Raw genomic sequence first — 22,451 nt, forward strand, 5'->3', positions numbered from 1 at the left:
GCGAGAATTGTTGAAACCAAGGTTGGATAAAGCACAGGGACAAACAGCCAAACGAATGGAAACACATGAACTATGAACCAAAGGCTGAGGGGCCCCCAACTGGATCAGGCCCTCTGAATAGGTGAGACAGTTGATTGGCTTGATCTGTTTGGGAGGCATGTAGGCAGTGGTACCAGGTCCTGGGCTCACTGCATGAGATAGCTGTTTGAAACCTGGGACTTATACAGGGACACTTCGCTCAATCTGGGAGGAGGGGACTGGATCTGCCTGGACTGAATCTATCAGGTCACTCTCAGTCCTCGGGGGTGGCCTTGATCTGGAGGTGGTGGGAATGGGGGGTGGGCTGGGGGGGAAGGGGAGGGGGCAGGAGGGGTGAGAACAAGGGAATCTGTGGCTGTTATGTAGAACTGAATAGTAATGTAGAACTGAATAGTATTGTAAAATAAAAGAAAAAAAGCAAAACGAAGTTCTACTAGCTCATATGAGAAGAGGCAATGATAAGGCTAGAAAGATAGTTCAGTGATAAGGAGTAGTTATTGTACTTGTAGAGGACACAGGTTCAATTCCTAACACCCACATGGGGGGCTCACAATGTCTTTCACTCCAGTCCTAGGGGATCTTTTACCCTCTTCTGACTTCCATGGGTTCCTCTATGCATATAGTGCACATACATACACTCAGGAATACATACATACACACACACAGACACACACAGACACAGACAGGCACACACACACACACACACACTAGGGCATACACACATGGATGGACAGGTAGGTAGGTAGGTAGGTAGGTAGGTAGGTAGGTAAGTAGGTAGATAGATAGATAGATAGATAGATAGATAGATAGATAGATAGATAGATAGATAAATATTAAAGAAGAGGTAGTAATCAGAAAATAGACTGATATGTTACATTTAGGTTAGTTGATATAAGATATTCAGTTGTAAAATGACTTATGCAAAAGTTTAGATCCTTAAACTACTTGTTGCTGCACACTGACCACAAACTTATGTTAGAAAATGCAATAGGATCATAAATCTTAGAAGGAAATTGCTAAAATTTAAACTTTAACTACAAGTAATATGAGCCCTTGAGTCTCAAAATGATTGAGGTCATGTACTAGATTCCATGTGTACAGTAGAAAATTTGAAAATATTTTTATGGGGAAAGAATTCATGTGGAAAATGAAATCTGTTGATGTATGATAAAAAAGACAATGAGCAAAACACCACAATGTTGCTTGTTGTTCTGGTACTACTCAGTGTGTGCTCACTTTTTCTTCCTATGATCATAACCTTTGTTAAGCAGCAATATTCTGCTAATGGAAAAAAGAAAATGAGCAGTTTACAATTATGTAAATAAGACATAGTTTTGCTATTTCTGAAAAGTAATAGAGAGAACTCTTCCCCCTAAATGAATAAAATTTCAAATAAAATTAGAATCCCTGTACCTCTCTGCTCATTAAAGAGTGACATTACCAAAAATTCGTAGAGAAGAAACTGTCGAAATGTAATGAAATGAGATTATCTTGGCAAAGTTGAGATTTCTCCTTGTATGTCATGCTAAAATTGTAGCTGAGAACTGGCCTTTATAAGATCAATGAGGAATCTCTGTAAGAACCATGATTTGCATGTTTAAGGAATTGATTTAAATGGTAGTTTATAATCCACACCACAGAGAGAATCTTGGTCCATCTATGAATTAAAAGAGCAGAGCTGAACACTTCATTCCCCTGAGACAGTTAGGCTGTTATATAGTGTTGATTAAAACTATTTTCATCTTATGTTCACCATGGAGATTATGACTGATTTTTATATTTAGGCAACACATAGATTTATGTAACATAGCAGTTCCCCACTAATCTGTAGTACTTACATGTCTTCTACCTTAAAAACCTCTTCATTTGTGTTCAGGTTATTAATCACATTCATTAGTTTCTAATTACAGTCAGTAACCTATGGTAGCTTTGGGGACTTCAAATGTAATTGAAGGTTTTAATTTTAAATCATCAAATTGGGAGTGATATGGTGACATCACTGTTCTAAAAGTTATTTTTTTTCCCCTCAAGGTATTATGTGGGATGGTTGAAAGTATGAAAACCAGTTTCAGGAATATAACAGTTAGATGATTGTAAGCTTCAGAAAAGTGTCGCTCCCAATAAAATGACAAAGATGGATGCCAATTAAACTATCACAATAGAACACATTGAATATATGATTAGCACACACAAATAAAAACGTGATTTTTCATGATTTCTTACAAGATGGAAACCAAAAAGTGTTTTGAGAAATAATGATGCGTGCATCTTGGTAGCTTGTTGGGAATACTAAACAATATATTTTAAAAATATGTAAATAGCAAAATCTCACTGTCTGGCTTTAAGTAATAATAGCTGGGGGATGGTATAGTGGTCTGCTCAGGTTTTGTATGCTATTTATAAAGCTATAAGACACTGTGTATTTGGACATAAAAGTGGAAGGTTTCCTTAAATAAGAGGTTGTTGCTTAGATATAGAGATGTTCAGCTTGTATATTATAATAAAATCCTTTATCAAAAAGAAATGCATTAAGAAAAAAAAGCTTTTAGAAAAAAAGTGCAAAGGGTTCTGAGGAATGCTTCCATCTAAATGGCAAGAGGCAACATAAAAGGCATGAAATGAAAGATTGAAAAACCTCAACTACTATTTAGAATGAAAGAAATCTGCATTTAGATTTATACTGAGCTCAAATAAGTATTCCATAAGTAAAGTAGTCATTTTGTTTATGTAAAAGGAATAAAATCTTCACAAATATTAAAATAAAGGTGCCCAGATCACTTTATATTATATAATATGGTCAAAAATCAGCCATAATCTTTTTTCTAGATTAATGATATTTCAATAAACATGGCTATTCTTTGCTCTAGAATACAGATTCCTGTGAAGTTTGCTGTGAAATTTCTTATATTTTTATTAAATATCAATATTAAAATATGATTACATCACTTTCTCCTTCACTTTAGCACCTTGTAAGTTCCTTCCCTACCCCACTCAAATTGGTAGCCTCTTCCTGATTTACTACCGTTACATATATAAATGTACATACAACCTGATGAGTACATTTTTGTTATTCATGTGTATGATTTCAGGGCTAACCATGTTGTATTGTGCAACCAATTAGCGGACCTATTCCTAGGAACAGCAAAGTCTCCAACTCTCAGCAACCATCAGCTGTCTGTAGTTTCTTGGCCAGGGGTCGACCCCATAAGATTTTTCCCCTTCCCCATTAGCATATCTGTTGATAATTGCCATCAATTATCATTATCTGTTGATAATTGATAAATGCAGCCATTTCTAAGAGAGAATATTTCATAGCAGAATTCCTGTGATTCTGGCTCTTACAATCTTCTCACTTCCTGTTCCTTGTTGTTCTTGAGCTTTAGATAGAAGAGCTGAAATGTAGACTTATCCATTGGAGTTGGGCTCCTCATGAACCATTTAATTTCTGTGTTGTGACTTCTTGTAGTTTTCTCTTTTTCATTTGCTGGAAAGAGAAGATTCTTTGAATGCCTACACTTACCTGTGGGCATAAGGATAAGATTTAAAACATAGTTATGAATTGTTCTGGTGTAACAAAGTGGCAGTAGTAGATTCTCTTCTACGATCCATAACTTTACTAGGCACAAGCAGTTGGTTAGGTGTCTAGTACTAGGCATTATTTCCCTCCTGTTATGTAGGCCTTAACTCCAATTTGACAGCCTTTGGTTGCTACTGACATGCAAGTGCCACTTAGTCCACCTTAATGGGTGTCTTGCCTTGTGATCATTGTAGTTCATAGGTGGCACAGCTGGGTAGGAGCATTAAGTACTTTCTCTCTGTTTGCAGCTTGCTTAGTATTCAATGTGAAAAAGACTTCTATATACTGTATCTTATTTTCTAAATATTACCTCTTTCCATAGCAACTTAAGGAGCAGCCCAAATCAATTGTCAGGTAGGTTTCTTAGGGCAACATTAATAGTACTATAAACTAAAGATTTTTATTTTATACCACACTGTTCATAAAGAGTCTCAGAGCGGTTTTAGATTTACAACCCCATACACACACACACACACACACACACACACACACACACACACACACACACGGTCAGAAAGGCAGGCAAGATTAGTTCTGTTTTGCAAATTAAAATATATAGAAGGACAGATGATTCTGAATCTTTCCCAAAATCATATGAAAAGTAAGTGGGACTTCGGCCTTCTGAGTCCTAGACCAGCCAGGATTACATACATTAGGCCAGGACTCTAATGTGATCGTTGACCATTTTGGATTCATTTTGAGGCCTATTAATTCTTTCCAGCTTTTCTTGAATGAATTATCTTTGAAAGGGTCCTTGCTGGTACCCTACTGAGGCTTAAAAGAATTAATTGGCTTACAAAACATGTTCAGATTGCACCCAGGGAATGGTTCACTCATATCTTAACATCTGTATTACTGGGGATTTTTTATCATTATGAATTCATTCCTGTATACTGTGTCCATTTAAAAATAAAGATGACAAGTAAACTGTATGTCTAGGAATAATTTAATGTAGTTGTATAACACTATACAATTTTTAGGAAAGAAAACTCTTGAAGTTACAGTCCCATGTTAAAAATATCCAAGTGTGTCTATGTGACTTGTATATTTGACGTAATTTGAGTAAGTAAAAACCACTTTTACAATAACATGTCATTATGATTTTCAAAGTATTCCCAATTACTTCTTTATTGTCTACTTTTAAAATAGGGAAAATGAGATTATTGAAAAAGTTTGAGTGCATGTAATCAGAAAACCAAAACACATGTTTTGATCGACCTGCATCTCCACAGAAAGATATCACTGTTAAAATCTGATTGACACCATTTGCTAATCATAGCCCTTCCACAGACTTCTTTTTCTAATTCCTTTATGCAACCAGGTATGATACCAAACCATCCACGAGGGAAAAATTATCAAAACAGAAGCAATATGGAAAATAATAATGAATATTTTCTTTTAATGATTACTAGTAAGCAAATGTTGTTGTCATCAAAACTGATAAAACTACCATTTCCCATAGTTTGACCTCAGGCCTATTAGAATGAATTTTTCTCTCCATTAGACTTTGCTATTCTTTGGCACATGGCTGCCATCAAGAGCCTAACTTCAGAGGTTTCATTCTACCCACCACCTTCCTCACCTCTTATAGCTCTTGAACCTGCTTGTAGCCATCCTCATGTACTTGGCTTTATCTTTAGGTATCCTCTCCCTTTTCTCTCAATCTCTCTGTTCCCTTCTAGTTGCACTTGGCACATGACGTACACATTTCAATCATAGTATCCAGCATTAGCCCCACACTTTTCCTTACTCCACCTTACTTTTTCATCTTTCTTTCCTATTGCTCTCTTCAAATTCCAACTTCCATACATGAAACAAAGGTCACACTGTCAACCTGATGCAATCAGGTTTTTAACCTTAGGTTGCTATGAAGTCAGACTAGCTTATCACCCTTTTTTCCCTCAAAACAGCAATCCCCTTTGGAATCTGTGTACCTCAAACACAGGAGTCCATTTTCAATATTCACAGATGAGAATAGTTTTCTTATTTTTCACTGTAAACAGGTGACTATCTCTTTTCTTTACTGCCCTATATATCAAAGAATATATTATTCCTCCCCTTTAAAATTATTTTCCTACTCACTATTTAGTAGCACTGAAATCTGAGATTTTCTGTAAGTTGTTTCAACCTGCTTACAACATCACAAGCCTCATGAACTCAGAACTGGTAGTGTGCTCCCCTCTCACTTGTTTGTCCTAGTTATTTCATAGGGATACTACTCTGCCATTATTAGTCTCAAAATTGCTGGGTGTTAAATGTGAGTATTAAAGAATGTCAGATACCTTGGTCAGCTATTCTTCCCATGTTTAGAAATACTATTTACCTGAAACCTCTTGTACCTAAGAGAGTGGAGCAAATTGTTTAAAAACGTAGGTATTAGCCGGGTGGTGGTGGTGGTGCACGCCTTTAATCCCAGCACTCGGGAGGCAGAGTCAGGCAGATCTCTGTGAGTTCGAGGCCAGCCTGGGCTACCAAGTGAGCTCCAGGAAAGGCGCAAAGCTACACAGAGAAACCCTGTCTCAAAAACCAAAAAAAAAAAAAAAAAAAAAAGTAGGTATTGGTTGTGCCATTTATGGGTTATATGGCCTTGAGGACATTTTTAATATCACTTTGTCTAGATTTCTCATATGGAAAATTAAGTTAGTAACAAGATATTTTGCATAGGGCCCCTTTGAGAATAAAATGTATATAGGAGACATAATTATTAAGACTGATACCTATAGCTTTGTGATTTCTTAAAACGTGTTAATTTCATTTTAAAGCCTGTTGTAACTGTAGGGAAGTAAAGGATATGTTTGGGTCAGTTATTAGACCTTTAGCATACTCCAGGAGTAAGCCATGACATATAGCAACATAATAGAGAGATTAATTGGGATGAAAACTTAGACTTAGATTTTTCTGTCTTGTTTTCTACAGTGATAATTTGGCCATTGTGATTGGACTTCATTTTTCTTTCTAGTGGCTGCTTTTTCTGCTTTTATTGCCTGGCATTGTAGGATCTAGCTATGGATTTCTGCATACTCTATGTTGGTTATGTTTGTATTTTATTTACTTTGAGTGTTTTAGACAAAATTTTCCCCAGTATGCTTTGCTCTTGTTTAGATTTTTTGCTATATAAAAAAGTGCTATTGTTTTTTCCTCCATCCTTAGATATAATTATATTATTGATAAATTATGTAGAAGAAGCTTCCATAATCCAGTCTACATTGTGGACTTGAATACATACATTTGTCTCATTGAAAGATGGAAAGAAACTGTCTATGCAAAGATATCTTGCAGCATTGTGGCTACAGAAGAACCTAAAATGCAGAGGCCTGATTCTTTGCCCCTCTATATTCTACGACACTCCAGATTTGATTTCTCTTTTTTCATATCCTTATGGGAAATCTGGACTGGGAAATTGCTGATGTCCCTCACAAGATAGCATTTTTTTTTTAAATCTAAAACATGTATCAGCAAACTTTTTTCTACAAAGAGCCAGATATTAAATATTTTAGGTCTTGTGCACCAAATAGATCCCCTGTTACAAGAACTTCACTCTGGCTTTGTAATACAAAAGCAGTCACTGGCCATACATAAATGAATGGGCCTGGCAGTATTCCAACAAACCTTTATTTATGGATACTAAAATTTGAATTTCATACAATTTTTATGATTTAAGGCACTGTTCTCTTTCAACTCCTTAAAAATGTAAAAATCATTCTTATCTTAGAACATCCTAAAAGAAACAAGAAGCCAACTTCTTATACATGGAGAGACAGAGACAGAGACAGAGACAGAGAGAACGCACCTATTATATGTAAGGCATTGCTTACAACACTGTATTAGTGACCATTTTCCATTCTCTGAGCTTTCAAAAGATTCAAAGGATCTTTAGACACATCATTTGTATAGTTATTTATACTTGTATGTATTTTTGCCCAATTACTTGAAAATCTCTGAACTTTTGCTTCATTTTTATACTGCCAAATATTTTCCACGTGTGTAATTGAATGAGCAATGAAACTTTTTAAAATTAGTAAGGATAACTCCCCATACATTGGAAGAAGCACATCTTCACTTGGCTATATCCAAGCTCATCCAAATTCCACAAATACTCTACTACTTCATGTAGAGCAAGCATATGGATGAATAATATGCAGGTCCTGTTCAAAGGTAATTTCCATTTGAATAATTTATTAAAACAAGATCATGCACAGCAAAAATCACAATCTACAAACTGATATTTTCTCTTAATATAAAATCGTATGTTCTATTTTACTAATCCATTTCATAAATTTCATATTAAAATCTATACACCTTTCATAATATTATACTAAGCTTTTATCACTCATTCCTTATTGCTGGTTATTCTATTTACATCATGTTTATACTGCTATAAATAATATCTTGTGAATTTCTTTCATGATCCTTTTTTTTCTTTAGAAAGTTTTTTTTAATAGTTTATAGCTAATATACCCATGCCAGGGGTCCAGGGGTGTAAGTATCTAGATGGTTCCCTTTATATCATAAAAAGCACAAGGTAGTAGGTGCTTGTTAATAGTATAAGTAAGAGAAATGCTGTTCTGTTTCAAACAATATGGGAATCCAAGACATCTTGACCCTGAAAATGATTATTATCAATGTGGTGTTGATGAGCCATTTGGAGTTGATAGGTTTTTTTTTTTTAAAGAGAGAGAGAGAAGTTGGGGGTGTCTAGAAAAAAAAGAAGTAGGGATGCTCAGCAGATAAGAGCACTGGATTCTCTTTCAGAGGATCAGGGTTCAATTCCCAGTATCCACAGTACAGCTCACTACTGTCCTAGAGGATACACCACCCTCTTCTGGACTTTACAAGCCCTGGACATATGAGCTGTACAGACATACATGCAAGCAAAAGAACCCATACAAATTTTAAAAATGAACAGAAGGCTTCTTTAAGACTTTTATTAATATATAGGGTAGCATTGCAATTACTGGCATATAAACAAAAGTGGATGTATGTAACATCACATTATTCTACTTTTATTAGAGTTGTGTACTTGTCTTTTCCTTAAAACAAAGTTAAACAAAGCCAAAAAAATAGTTTACCAATAAGGAACTGAAGCAAATAATTGCAATGACTCTTCAAAAGGCACCAACATTGAAAGTGAGAAATGTATACATAAGCTAAAAGAAAATTGTAGCCTGCAAGCAGGAAGAAGACATATTATTGAATAAGCCTAGTGGAGCCAGTAAGAGAGAAAGGTGGGGCCAAAGAAAGATGAAACTTTTATTTTCCTAACCATCTTTGATCCCTTCCCTTGTACCAGTGTTAATGTGCCAATTTTATGACTTAGGAATTGAAAACAGTGGGATCTTTGAAGTGTTTCCTCCTCCTCATAGGCAAAATTCTGACAGGTATTTTTATAGTTTTCAGGCCTTGTAGTTTTTTTTTTTATTAAATGAACTCCTATCACCTCCAAATGCAATTAGCTTCCTGGTTGTTATTGGCAACATTTGTTTCAAGAGAAGTGTTACAGCAAGACTTCTCAGCAAAGCAAAATATCTTAATAGAAATATCCATGGTGTTTGTGTGAGTAGAGTAATTCAGGGAAAGGGAAAGAGAGGAAGTAGGAATAAATTACAAGCATAGCCCAGAGGGAATGACCTTAACCACCAACATCTAGAAATGTTTGTACTTGAAATGAGGCAGGAATGCAGAAATTATTACCTAGATTTATAGAGCCAGAAAGTAACTTCAGACTAAATTGTATCATAGCAATATACTAAAACAATGTAACTGTTCTGAAGCAGGATCTATATGCAAATGTCTGTGGACATCCACTGTTCCAGGCAGACCTGCTTCAGCAGCTTATTTGAAATTTCAACTTAGATGGCCCTTGTATTTAAGACTAAGTAGGCCAAAGAATGTTTGATCACTTCCTTGAAACTGCTCTGTCTATTGCTGGTGCCAGAAACCTGGGAATCATTCTTATTAATTCCTTCCTTACCCCTCACATTTCATCTACCATAAATGTAAAACATCTCTATTATCTTTAGTCTTCTGCTGGAAACCTTTCAGAGCTTTCCCACCATACTTAGGGTGACACCCAAAAAACATATCACAAGGCCCCACTTATCTGTTTAACTGCATTGTTCCTCTTTGGTACTATGCAAAAATATTTATTTCTAGTCAATTTATGAAATGATGATAATCAGATAAATAATCAGTCTTTGTCTTATGTATGGATCCTTTTCAGTAGTGAAGAACTCCAAGAACTATCAAAATGATATTCCTTTAATTACCTTAGTTAGCATTGCCTTATTTCTGGGCAGATAGTTATCATATTAGTCTCTACATAAGGTAAAGGAGATACAGTAAAGTAATGAAAGACGACAGTGCAACCATAGAGTTAATAGACCCCTGCAAGCATCTTCTGTCTGACCTGTAACCCTATTACCCACAGAACAATTGCGAATCCAGGCAGCAGTAATGTGGAATAGACTGAAATGGTTCCAGCATTATGACCTCAGCATAATGTCACTGATGCCATGACAACCCCTGTTCAATTTAGGTGTAATTGATGACTTTGTACTTGTACTTACCTGGGAACTTCATACATTAAACATGTCTTCCAAAAATCTGGGTCAAGTACAAGAATAGCTATACTATATCATACAATCCTAGTAATTTCCCTAATGAGTTCAAGAACATAATTCCTGAAGTATTTGTCCACGATCACAAACCAGTAAACCCAAGAAGACGATCTTTTTTTTTCATATAGCATTTTAGCCTTATAAAAATGCTCTCTACATATATTTAATTTCTGCTTAGAAAACATTGAAATGGTTTACCAATCCATATGCTCTTTTATATCCTAATAAGCATATAATATACTGGAAGAGAGTTGCTAATAAATGACTGCTCCCATGAAGGCATTGTGAGTGCACACTCAAAGAGTAAGAAGTTAAGCCTGGCTTAATAGCAGTAGCCTATGGTCTCAGCACTGGAGGCAGACAATGATGAGAGGATCTGAGCTTCTGGCCCAGCCTAGGATACATGGTGAAATCCAGTCTTAAACCAACTAAGCAAATAAACAAAAACAAACCAGGTAGTGTCTCGGTGAGAAACAATGCTCATTTTATCATCTTTGATTATCACAACTTTAGCAGTATAAGTGTATGTTGCTTTCTAAATGATTTTCTTTTCTTTTTGATGTTTTTTAATAATAGCTACTTAATCATTATCATTCAGAGTGGAGCAACAAATAGCTATGTACTGAAAAAAATCCAGATTTTACAAATTTAAAATTTTAGATTTCTTGGACTTGGATTATTTTTTCCTTCTAGGTTTAGTCAACATGCCCTCACTTTCTATAGGTTTTGTTTTTCTATGACTTTACTCATCATTTTAAGTCCTTCTATTGTCATATTAAGTAGCTTCTTTTGACAGTATTTGCTTTTGTTATTAGTTTTCTGATTCCAACATAAAAAGAAGAGCACATTGCATACATTATAGAAGTGAAGATATAGGAAATCATAAGGGATTTATCAGATGGTTCTGGCTGTTGTGTGATACTCCTCCTGTGGAGACATGTGTAACTGTTTACTGACCTCAGATCCAAGTACAGAAACCACCCAAGTGCAACTTGCTGAACCAGTGAGTTTGGGTGAAGTTAACTCACAAACATGTGCATGAGGGATTACTGACAAAAGCAGAAATGACTCATAGACATCTGTGTCATCAAAGCCCTCCCCAGCATAGGTGACAGCTTATGAAAGCAGGAAAGCTTGGACTCACTTCACAATTTGCAGCTACCTCAACAGGTTGGAGCATGTCTCATCCAGGTAGCTCAACTAGTCTGAGCCCCTTCTAGGCAGCTCAGCTTCTCTGATACTCTGTTTGACAGTTCAGCTGTCTCTCTTTTAGATGACTAAGCTGTTTTGAGAGTCTCTCAGCAGTCCTTACTGCCTATATGTGCTTGGATAGGGAGGAACCTAGTGAGTATTGTCAGTTTCAGGAACTTCCTGAACCTTTTGAGTTCTTACTCCCTGAGCTTAACAAGTTTCCTGCAGAATGAAGTGTTTCTCCTCTATTTAGATTATCTTGTGTCTTAAGAAGCTTCATTCAAAGATGGAAGAATTTCTCTAGTAGGAAATTACTATATAATACTGCCAAAGGTTTTTATAAAAATAGCTGTTTGGGTGGAGAAAAGGAAGGGGGAAATTATGTAATTATATTATGGTCCCCAAAAATAAAAGAAATGTTTAAAAATAAGCACATGAAAGAATGTGGATATTCCAATAATGGTTATATCTTCCATGTACCTTTATAGGATTTTTTTCATATATGTTGGTCCTCTGTTTCAGAATCTATGATTTGGTCTTGTTAATATCCATGAATCTGATAACTCTTAAGCCTTGAAGGTGAATTTGCAAGGAGGGAGAGTGTCAAATTTGATTTCTTAAAGTACTAAATTACCTGAATACAAAGCTAGTCATTATACAGATAGTTTTATAATTTAAGATGGCCTTATCCACTGATATACTTACTCTACAGCTATAAAGAAAATAAATGTGAAAATATATATTATCATTATTAAATAGTTACAATTTTTCTTAATAAAACCAAGTAAGTTGAGAAAAAAATGAGCATAATAAACTGGTCATGGTGTTACACACCTTTAAATCCCAGAATTCTGGAATCAGAGGCAGGCAGATCTCAGGTCTACATGGCAAGTTCCAGGACAGTCAAGACTATATAATAGAGAGACCCTGTCTCAAAAATAGGAAGCCAAAAGAAACACAACAAAAAATTAGATCAGCACTTCCACCATTTAAATTAACTCGCCATGGAAAAGTTGACATGTGGATGATCAGAAATCTTATTTTGCAAGGAAAATTATTTTATTTTTTGTTTTTCCTCACCTTTCATTTCTTTTCTTTCTTTGAAATGGGGTTTAGATACATATCCCAAGCTGGATAACTTTGAGCCCCTTCGTTCCTTCTTCCTGAGTGCTGGCATTTAATGAAAACATTCTTCTTTAATGAAGTTTGTTTTTCTGATAATGAGAGCAAATGATTCCAAAGAGACTCTATCCAGCATTACTTTAGAGGAGCTTCAGCTTGCTATGTACTTCTCAATCCTGGCCTTGAGCTAAGACTGTCTGTAAAAGCAGGAGATTTCAATTTGTTTTTCACCTTTGATTTGAAAATTCACACATAGTATTTGCTGTAGGCAGAATAACAGTTGCAGGGTAGACAGCAGGTGAAGGGAGTGTGATTCTTCACAGGCAGCTGTCCACTGCTGTTGATTTTATAGTGAGGATACAGGATGTTTTCTGCCACCAAATCATTATTTAGAAAGTTTGAGCCTTTTTCTCCTTTCTCCTCAATCCAGCTAACCTTTAGTCATACCTTCCATTGTTTATTGGTAAATTTTCTTTCTATTCTCTGGTCAAAGCTTCATTTCTTTATTTAAAAATAATGTGTTCAGATTGAGGTTTTTAGGCCTAGAATCTCAAGAAATACATGACACCAGATGCTGAAATGTACTTGCTGACTTTTTAAGAGGTAACCATTGTAATAGTTTTTTTGTTGAGTTATAACTGTTGTTCTTTCCCCCTCAGTTTCAGTTCAGACTATGTTAGGAATTCAGTTGAGAAAACTAGCTTGCATTCAAGGGGACATGTTATAGGGATATGTGAACATGGAGAGACAACGCCTGTTTTTCAATTACAGTTGCAAGGAATGCTACTTGAACTGGCACACATGTATAATCACAGCCTGGAAAAGATGCTTAGTGAGTTTCAAGCAAGTTTTGACTCTATAGCAATACCCTGCCCCATCCCATAATAGAAAAAAAAGAGTGCTAAAGAATGGTAGCTAAGGTGCATATTCTCTTAAATTTTTAACAAAAATTTTTTCCTAAGTATATGTGACTTCTAACTGTTTTTCTTTTTTGGGTGTTAGGGGCTAGGAATTTCAAATCTGGGTCCCATTTCCCATTTATTTTACTTAAAGTCCAAAGAAGTCCATGTTGATGAGATTCAGCCATTGTTATTATATAAACATATTTGCTTCATTCCCATGTATAGCATTTATATAAAATGAAACTATTAGCCTATAGATGCATTTGAGAAAGACTAAAGCAATCCCCATTGTTCAGAGTACTTTTAACATCTCTTTCTCACACATGCTTTATGGATGATGAGTCATTTTAATGGCATGTGTCTCAGATGATAGTAATTCAACTGAATGTATCAAGTTACGGAAAATTAGAGAAGACTTGTAAGTCACATTTGAGCCTGTTCACTCATAATCTTAAATGAGAAAGTTTTTACGTGGCCTTTCTTTCAGCTCAGATGTAAAAGGAGTTCTGTTACTCTGTCAGTGTTTAAAATTAATAGAAAATTTTAAAGCAGAGGGAGAAAAAACAAATTCATGGGTAAAGCTTTTATATTTATAAAAAATTATACATTCTAAATACAATCTAGAGATTGTTACCAACATACTGTGATTTTATTTCCTTAAAATGCCTATTAGTTCTCTTATATAGTATGTGCTTGAAGATCTTTCCATCCAGTTTCTCATTTAAAATATTTCTTTCACTTTGCTTGTCTTTTAAGAGTCATAAATTAAAATAATTTGACTAAAGATCAGACTACTAGCATATATTTGCTTGAAACCAAGAAAATATGTACATATATTTTTCAACTGAAGCAAGTAGATAAATAAGATTTGTAAGGAACGTTTCTCCTACATATAACTCAGGAGAGTATATATGCTTAAAAGGTTATTTATGGAGTACACAAAAGAAAGCTATAAGAAAGAACCTGATAGCTATAATTTAATTTTTAGTGTTATAATTCAGATTCAGTAATTCAATAGCAGATGTAGAAAATGAAATGAGAAAAAAAATGAAGTGCCACCAGACTGAATAATCAGTCATTAAAAATGTCTATAGTGGGAATTTACTGATATAGAAAATGTTTCCACTGTCATAAAATAGTCCTTAATTTATATTAGTGGACTAATATAATGACAGGCACAAAAATACACCCTGAGCCTGAGGCCACTTAGAAGACAAGCATTCCTAACCCACTTGTAGTGTTTAAATATTTTTGGAGCACTAGGTATTGTCAGCACCACTAAAAGTATCCCTGCATCTTCTCTTTCCGTGAACTACATAAATACTTATTACAGGGTTTGACAGATAATTATGACTTTTGTAATAGTTTACCTAGTTTGTTTTTTACTCTGTGTGTGTGTGTGTGTGTGTGTGTGTGTGTGTGTGTGTTTTGTACATGTGTGCCATGGTAAACGTGGAAAAAAGGATAATTTTTGGGAGGAGGTTTTCTATTTCTACCTTGTTGGAGGCAGTCTCCCAGTTCTGTTGCTTTGCACCTTCTTCACTTGCAAACTTCTAGATGATTCTCCTGTCTTGCCATGGATATTGTGGGGATTACAACCTGGGATTCCTGCTTCCTCATCTGGCTTTTTATGTGGCTTCCAGTATTGAACTCAGGTTGTCAGGCCTGTGTGGCAAACATTTCGTCCATTGAGCTATCTCATTGACTCTAGCTCTTAATTCTTAAGATTATAGCAGTGTGTCCCTGAGAAGTAATCCAGCAGTTGAATCCATGATGATTCTTTTTTTTTTTCCCCCGCTCTAACAGAACTCAGTTTATTCGTTTATGGAAACATACCTTTACACATCTTTCTCCAACTCTGTTACTCATGCCTACAGACACCAGCCATCGATTACAACCCCACACACCTTCCTATCCAATCACCCTCGGTCCCCAGGTTTTATTGACACACAGCACAAATCAACTCAGTTGTTCTTAACACACAGAAACCAGATGATCTCTGGCCTGGAACATTTGTCTTCAGCTTTTCGGAAACGGTGACATTCTAACTTACACGTACATAGAAAAATGCCTCTTAAACGTAATACCAAAGATCCATAGAGTCAGGATGGCATGTTCTGCAATTCTCAGCTCAAGAGCTCTGTAAACTGAGAACAGTAAAAACATGGGCGCACATACACTGATAGACAACAGACCGACACAATGAAATTCTCCAAATACATGTTTCATGAGGCTTTGCATTTTTTTAAATGGGGCAGGAAAAAAGAATCCTAAAACAGGCATATTTCCTTTTCTTTTTATTTCCTGTCAATAGGATCTCAGTACTTAATTCAGGCTGTCCTGGAAGTCCACATGGTCTACATGGCCAAGGAACCCTCAGCCTGTTTCCTGATCACTTGAAAGTTCTGGTTTTGTTTTGGCAGTGCTCAGGATAGGACCCAGGCTTTTTTATTTGGTTAAAAAACTTAAAAAACGCCAGGCAGTGGCGGCGCACATCTTTAATCCCAGCACCAGGGAGGCAGAGGGAGGCGGATCTCTGTGAGTTTGAGGCCAGCCTGGTCTACAGAGAATTCCAGTACAGCCAGGGCTACATAGAGAAACAAACCCTGTCTTGAAAAAACAAAAAACAAACAAGCAAAAAACCCCTAAAACAGCCGGGTGGTGGTGGTGGTGGTGGCGGCGGCGGCGGCGGCGGCGGCGGCGCACGCCTTTGATCCCAGCACTTGGGAGGCAGAGCCAGGTGGATCTGTGTGGTCTACAGAGCGAGATCCAGGACAGGCACCAAAAACTACACAGAGAAACCCTGTCTCAAAAAAACAAAACAGAACAGAACAACAACAACAAAAAGCCCAAGAGATATTAAAAGTTACCTTTCTCTGTGAAAAAAAAATCTAAGATAAAATTTGCTGCCACAATGTAGGTACACACATGGCTCTTTGTCATAAGCTGTCTTCTCACAGGAAAGTGTATGTTTAGAAAAAGTTCCTACTCTTGTGAGGTCAGTGGCTGCTTTTGATGGTGAAATGTCAAGATACTCTAAGGCAGACACACACTGTTGCAGTCAGAGCCCTGGCACCCCATTTGCTGGAGACCAGGTACTCATCTCAAGCAGAGATACTTCTCTGTTCCTCTGAAACCTCACACAACCAGCTAAATATCAGCCAGTTTTCACTTCTCTTTCACTTCACTCCTTCCTCACTCTTCATCGAGGCTCGTCCTAAGGATTTGGGGAGCCTTTGCTCTAGCTTTCCTCGTGGGAACGGAGGCATGATTCAACCCAGTTCCCAATGCCGTAAGACGCTCCCTCCATCGCGCTTCCTCACGTGGAAGGCAGGCAGGGCGCGCTGCGAGGGAGGCCATTAGAAATCGGTGACATGAAATGGTCGAGCAAGCTAGGAAGGCAGTTGCCGGGGTAAAGAGAGACCTGCCCATTCCATTCCAGGTAGAGTCTGCTTTTGTTGTTGCTGGGAGACTGTAACCAGCGCCTCAGCGTACCAGGCAGGTACCCCACTACTGGACTATACCCGCTGGCCCTACAGGCTTCTCTTTGAGCCATTCATTGTGGGGTTTGTTTGTTTGTTTTTAACTCCATATACAGTAGCTAGAGCCCACTGAAAGCTCAGAGCCACCACGAGAGGACCAACGAGACCGCCATTCCTACGACACCAGTTACTTAGAACCGCAGACACTCACCGGGGCACAGGCAGTCTGTCCTTGAGCTGGCCCGGCCTCACGCAGTCCTGCCCCAGTTTTGCAGACACCAGGGATCGGAGACGCACCAGCTCTGTCCTGTCTGACAGCGAGGAGCTGCTTTTATCAAGTTTCTACGTTCAGAGCTGTGGTTTGTTTTATGATCGCGTCTATGGCAGTTTGCTTCCTATAAGTATTTCAATTCTACAATGAAATAATAAAAGACTCCGAAGGTCAGGTGTGCTGGCGGGGCAAGCAGATCTCTGTGAGTTCAAAGCCAGTTTGGTCTATGTAGAGAATTCCAGACCAGCCAAGGCTTACATAGTGAGATCCTGTCTCGGAACAACTATCACTCTGCCCAAATGATAAAGAAGCTAACATAAACCACTCTTGGTATTTAAACCCAGACTCCAGGTCTGTGGGTGTCGCTCAGTGGTGGTGTTTGGCAAGTGCTAGACTCTGGGGTCAGTTTCTTGCACTGCATACACTGACTAACACATAATAAACCTCACAGGGGGAACCAGGGATGAGTGGGCAGGAGTCCTGTGTGCCCTTCCTGGGGACACCATGGCCACCAAGCCGGGGCACGCCTGCAGCACTGAGTGGCAGCCCTTTGTCATTCCTATGGGCCCGGACCTTCCTATATTTTGGTTGGTAGAAAGAAACCATCTCAGATGTAGTATGTATCGTTTCTTTGAAGGGGCTGGAGGTTGAGCCCGGGGACCTTACGCATGCTAGGCAGACACTCGACCACTGAGTGACCGCTCTAGCTTCATAAAGTCTTTGAAGAGAAGCTCCAACTATTTTGGTTTTAAAAAATTAAGTCGATGAAAGGTACTAAAAACAGTCAGATTTGTGAAGAAAATACTTCCCGTAAGTCACTGAGTGGAATCTGCATGGTGGCCTCTCCAGGGACTTATACATTTCCCAGCTTTTTGGTGCAGCTTTCTTTTTTCCGCTGAGGCTCAGGGCCGCTGGACCATCTTGCTCTTACTTCCTTCCTGTTCGCTGAGTTTAAAGTGGGTATAGGCGAGGATGCCACACAGCGTGCATAAGATGCCGAGTCCCTGGTTAAACGACAGTGGATCCTTGAATAAAATGTAGCCTCCGCACAGGGTGATGCAGAACTTGAAGTGTCCGAACATGTTGTAGGTGACCGGCGATGTGTTCCCAATGATCCAATAAATCGATAAGTTCACCATGAAAGCAATTATTCCAGACAGCAGTACCATAAGCAGAGCAGAAACTGACCAGGGACCAAATATTCCTCCCTCTCCGAACACCGGCTCAAAGAAGGGCACGGCCACCAGCAGCATGGCGGAGGACATGGGAGCCTGGTAGTACAGCAGCTGCATGGAGTTCACTTGCAGTTCATGCTGCTTGGCTCCCACCCACACTTGATAAAGGGATGTAACTAACACACCAAGAGCAGCGAACACCAATCCAAGGGAATGAAACTTCACATCGTAATAAGAATTTAGGATGACACCTACAGTTATAGGGATCAGCGTGAGCTGTATTCTGACGGAGAAGCTCTTTTGGTACCAGAAAGTCTGGATGGCTATGATCACCGGCATGGTCATGGCCTTGGCCAGCTGATAGGTGCCTATGGTGTTGTTCTGTAGAGAGAGGTTGGTGAAGACCACAAAGCCACAGAAGCTGAGGGCCAGGAGGAGGAGCTTGGAGAGCGGCAGACTTTTGGGGGCAAAGATGTCCAGTTTCTGGCAGATGTATAAGCCCAGCCAGGTGACCACGAAGTGCACCAGGGTCAGGCTCATATTGGAGAAGCCGTGGTGTACGTAGATCCATTTGTTGAGGAACACGATGCAGATGGACACCAGCAAGTTGAACAGGAGCCCCGCAGCGATGCGCCCGTTGCCCTGGACCCGGTCGGCCAGCGATGCCATGATGCCCGCCGGCGGCGGCAGCGGCGGGGCAGCAGCACCCTCGGCCAAACCCGGGCTGTCCAGCGTCCCCGCGTCGCGCCCGGCCGCTCTCCGGCTGCCCGGGCCCTCCACCGCCGCGTGCTGCAGCCGCAAGCCTGCCTCACGGTCCAGCCGGAGACAGGCATGCGCCAGCCAGGTTCCCGGGCCACCGCCCTCGGAGCGGGGACGCGGCCGCCCATGATGATTCTTTTTAACACTTTTGGATTTGTTCAATATCTATAGGAAGACACAATAAATTTTAAATGTCCCCAAGGACTATTGTACATGGCTTAGTTTCCAAAAATATTCTTTAAATTTGAACTTCCTTATATTTCTAACAAATTGATTATTCCTTGCTGTAATTATCATTGCTTCCCAGATCTAAAATTCCACTTACCTTGTGAAATCTATGTACCAAAAGCACAAATTAAATTTAGTTCCCTTTATTAGAAAAAATACTATTATTCAATTAAATCAGAGCACAGTAGGGCTAAGAGGTAAGGGAGATGTCTCCTTATTATCTTATATTGTGAATACACTGTTTATGTACAGTAGAATTTTTATACTGGAAAGTAGGCTACAGAGGGGAGGATAATGGCATATACAAGGAATTAATACCATAAGACTAGTTGAAGAAACTGGTTGTAGCTTGACTAGATTGAGAATATGTAACCAATGCTTTCCCTAAAATCAAGAGTAGACTTGATTACTGTTTCTGTAAAGCAGATTTAGGACTAATGGGTAAGAGTTTAAGTATGCTGATTTGGGTAAGATATTAAAAAATGATATAAATTGTCAAAAATATCACAAACTAAGTTACATAGCTTATAAGGAATACTATGTTCTGGATCAAATATGTGTATACTCTAGATTACCTAGGTACCCCTTTGATACTCCAAACCCAGGACAAAGCAGTGTGTTAAAAGCCCTGGAAACATTTGTTGATAGAAGCCAGAAGGTGTGTGAAATGGATATTCCCTCCAGGCAACTCTTCTAAGATACGTTTGTTTCATCTGGAGGCAAAGATCAACTATATATTTGTAAAACCCAAGGTGAAAATGGTGATGTGGACTGGAACTGAAAAATTACTATTTTTGAAAATAGTAACATCAAACCATTAAACAATTTCAGTGGTCTTTTAAGCATGGTCCCCCCAAGTGCTGGTATAGGTCTCATGTTCATGAGCTATAGTTGTTGTAAAACTATGGCCAGCTCTATAATTTAACCCTCTTCTATTTGCTTTCTTTCTTTTATTCTCCATACCTGTTTCTCTGGAATTATCACTCTCACCTCCAAACTCAATAAAACACTAATAAGTAAACTGTATCATAAGCTCTGTTTTACAGGGACATAGACTATATAAATGACTTTTTGTGATTTCCCTTTTATACACTTGGTCAAAGTCAAAATGATTTTCCTCAATGCAAAGAAAAATATGTAATTCTACAAATCCTTGCATTTTCATGTAAAGTAGAATTGCCAGGTCATTATATCTCAAGCATTTTATGCTTTTGTTCAGTTACAATATTAATAATTCATTACAAATGTAGTACAGAGAAACTAATAAAGGGTTCCTTACCTTTCTTCCTTTTCCTTTTTTCTTTCCCATTGTCTAAGTATGTCCTGCAGATCTCCATCTTATGTGTATTTATAGTCAGGTTTCAATTCTACACATTTTTTATAGTTGCATAATAGTTGATTTGTGAACTGCCAATCATTATCATATGTAACCTCTGCTACAATCTTAGTTATAGAAATTGGCATAAATATGAAGCAGTATTTCTTTAAATATACATATTAATTCAATAATCATTCATCAGGTGTTATATATAAAGTACAAGGGATAAATACTAAATGAAAAACAAAGACAAGAATTTGTCTTATCATTCCGATAATCATCCTACATGGGGGCACAATGAGGTAAGGCTTTAAGCTCATCCATTATAAAGGTATTCATGATCAACACCTACATACACACGCATAGCTAAGGTAATTAATACATTTGTTAAAATATGGGAACCTTCATAAATAAAGATCCATGTAGAAGTGTCATTTAGACAATTTCATGCTAATAGAATGGAGGAACAACACATCAAGACCTTGTATGAAACATAACTCCTCTCAAATAAAAGTCTTTAAGAGAAAAGAGAGGGACAGGGACCTTTCTAGATACTATGACTTGTTTTGGGGAAGAAGAGTTCTACTTTCTATGAGCTAGCTACATTGGAAAGGGGAAAATTAGATTCAGTAATTCTCATTCTAGAGATGTCAGGATAGGAGATCAAAGAGTGGCTGTTTCTGAAGCCTTTCAATCTCTTGAGGTCGAAGTACTCAACATGCCAACAATATTAGCTCTGATCCACAGCCACAGCTCTAGATTAAAGAAAATTATAAGAAAAATTAAGGAACCATATAGGTGACTGTGGTGATATTGTGTTCCCCAATATATTGTGAACACTAATGAACATATCTGGGGTCAGAGAACACAACAGCCCCTAGATACAGAGGCCAGAAAATGATGGCACACACATCTTTAATCGGAGCATTCCGAAGGCAGATATCCGTCTGGGTCTCTGTGAGTTCAAAGCCACACTGGAAACAGCCAGGCATGCTGACACACGCCTTTAATCCCAGGAAGTGATGGCAGAAAGCAGAAAGGTATATAAGGTGTGAAAACCAGGAACTAGGGGCTGGTTAAGCTTGAGGCTTTGGGCAGTACAGTTCAGCTGAGATCCATTTGGATGAGATCACAGAGGCTTCCAGCTTAAGGAAACAGGATCAGCTGAGGAATTGGCGAGGTGAGTTGGCTGTGGCTTGTTCTGCTTCTCTGATCTTCCAACACCTAGTTCCAGGTTTGTTTTTATGAATAAGAACCGATATTGACAAATTTATATAGAACTGAGGATCTAACATGTAAAATTGGTAAGATCCTTCTGTAAATACTGGTTTATTCATAATTCAGTAAGAAAACATAGCTTAACAAAATGTTGCAAATTTATTCAGAGTTTTTTTGACATGGGAGATTTCTTAAGAAAATTAATAGCCCAAGCCTCAGCATTGTCTTTTAGTTGATTTGGTGAAGAATGGAGAATTGTAAAGATAGGTGAGAGGAAGAAGAAAATGTCTGTGCTCAATGTAGTACATTGGGAGTGGAGGCCTATTTTTGCTCCCTCTCTTACTCTTCATAATCAGGATGCTCCTTTGCTCTGCTTCCAAGGAGGGTAGCTGTCACTACTATAGTTTAGACTACTATGTCTTCACACACACACACACACACACACACACACACACACACACACACACACACACACCCCTGCCATGTTCTTGTAACCCGAATGACCAAATATCTAGTCATTTTCACATCTTTTGTCTTTCCAGTAAATAGCTT

The 22,451-nt window shown here is 38.0% G+C and overlaps 2 protein-coding genes across 2 annotated transcripts in view; one reads left to right on the top strand and one right to left on the bottom strand.

The window, feature by feature from the left end:
- LOC114696996 (protein diaphanous homolog 2-like) overlaps window positions 1-22,451 on the top strand; it is a 761,266-nt gene that overhangs the window by 455,434 nt on the left and 283,381 nt on the right.
- On the bottom strand, window positions 17,028-19,211 carry LOC114696997 (solute carrier family 35 member E3-like). The gene has a single exon (XM_037199208.1). The coding sequence runs from the start codon at window positions 19,043-19,045 to the stop codon at window positions 18,104-18,106; it is 942 nt and encodes a 313-aa protein (XP_037055103.1). The 5' UTR covers window positions 19,046-19,211; the 3' UTR covers window positions 17,028-18,103.

Source organism: Peromyscus leucopus, chromosome X (genome assembly GCF_004664715.2).
Source record: "Peromyscus leucopus breed LL Stock chromosome X, UCI_PerLeu_2.1, whole genome shotgun sequence".
NCBI classification, from domain to species: Eukaryota; Metazoa; Chordata; class Mammalia; order Rodentia; family Cricetidae; genus Peromyscus; species Peromyscus leucopus.

Excerpts from the sequence above, each read along its gene's own strand:
- LOC114696997 (XM_037199208.1), bottom strand. The coding sequence starts at position 19,045 with ATGGCATCGCTGGCCGACCGGGTCCAGGGCAACGGGCGCATCGCTGCG.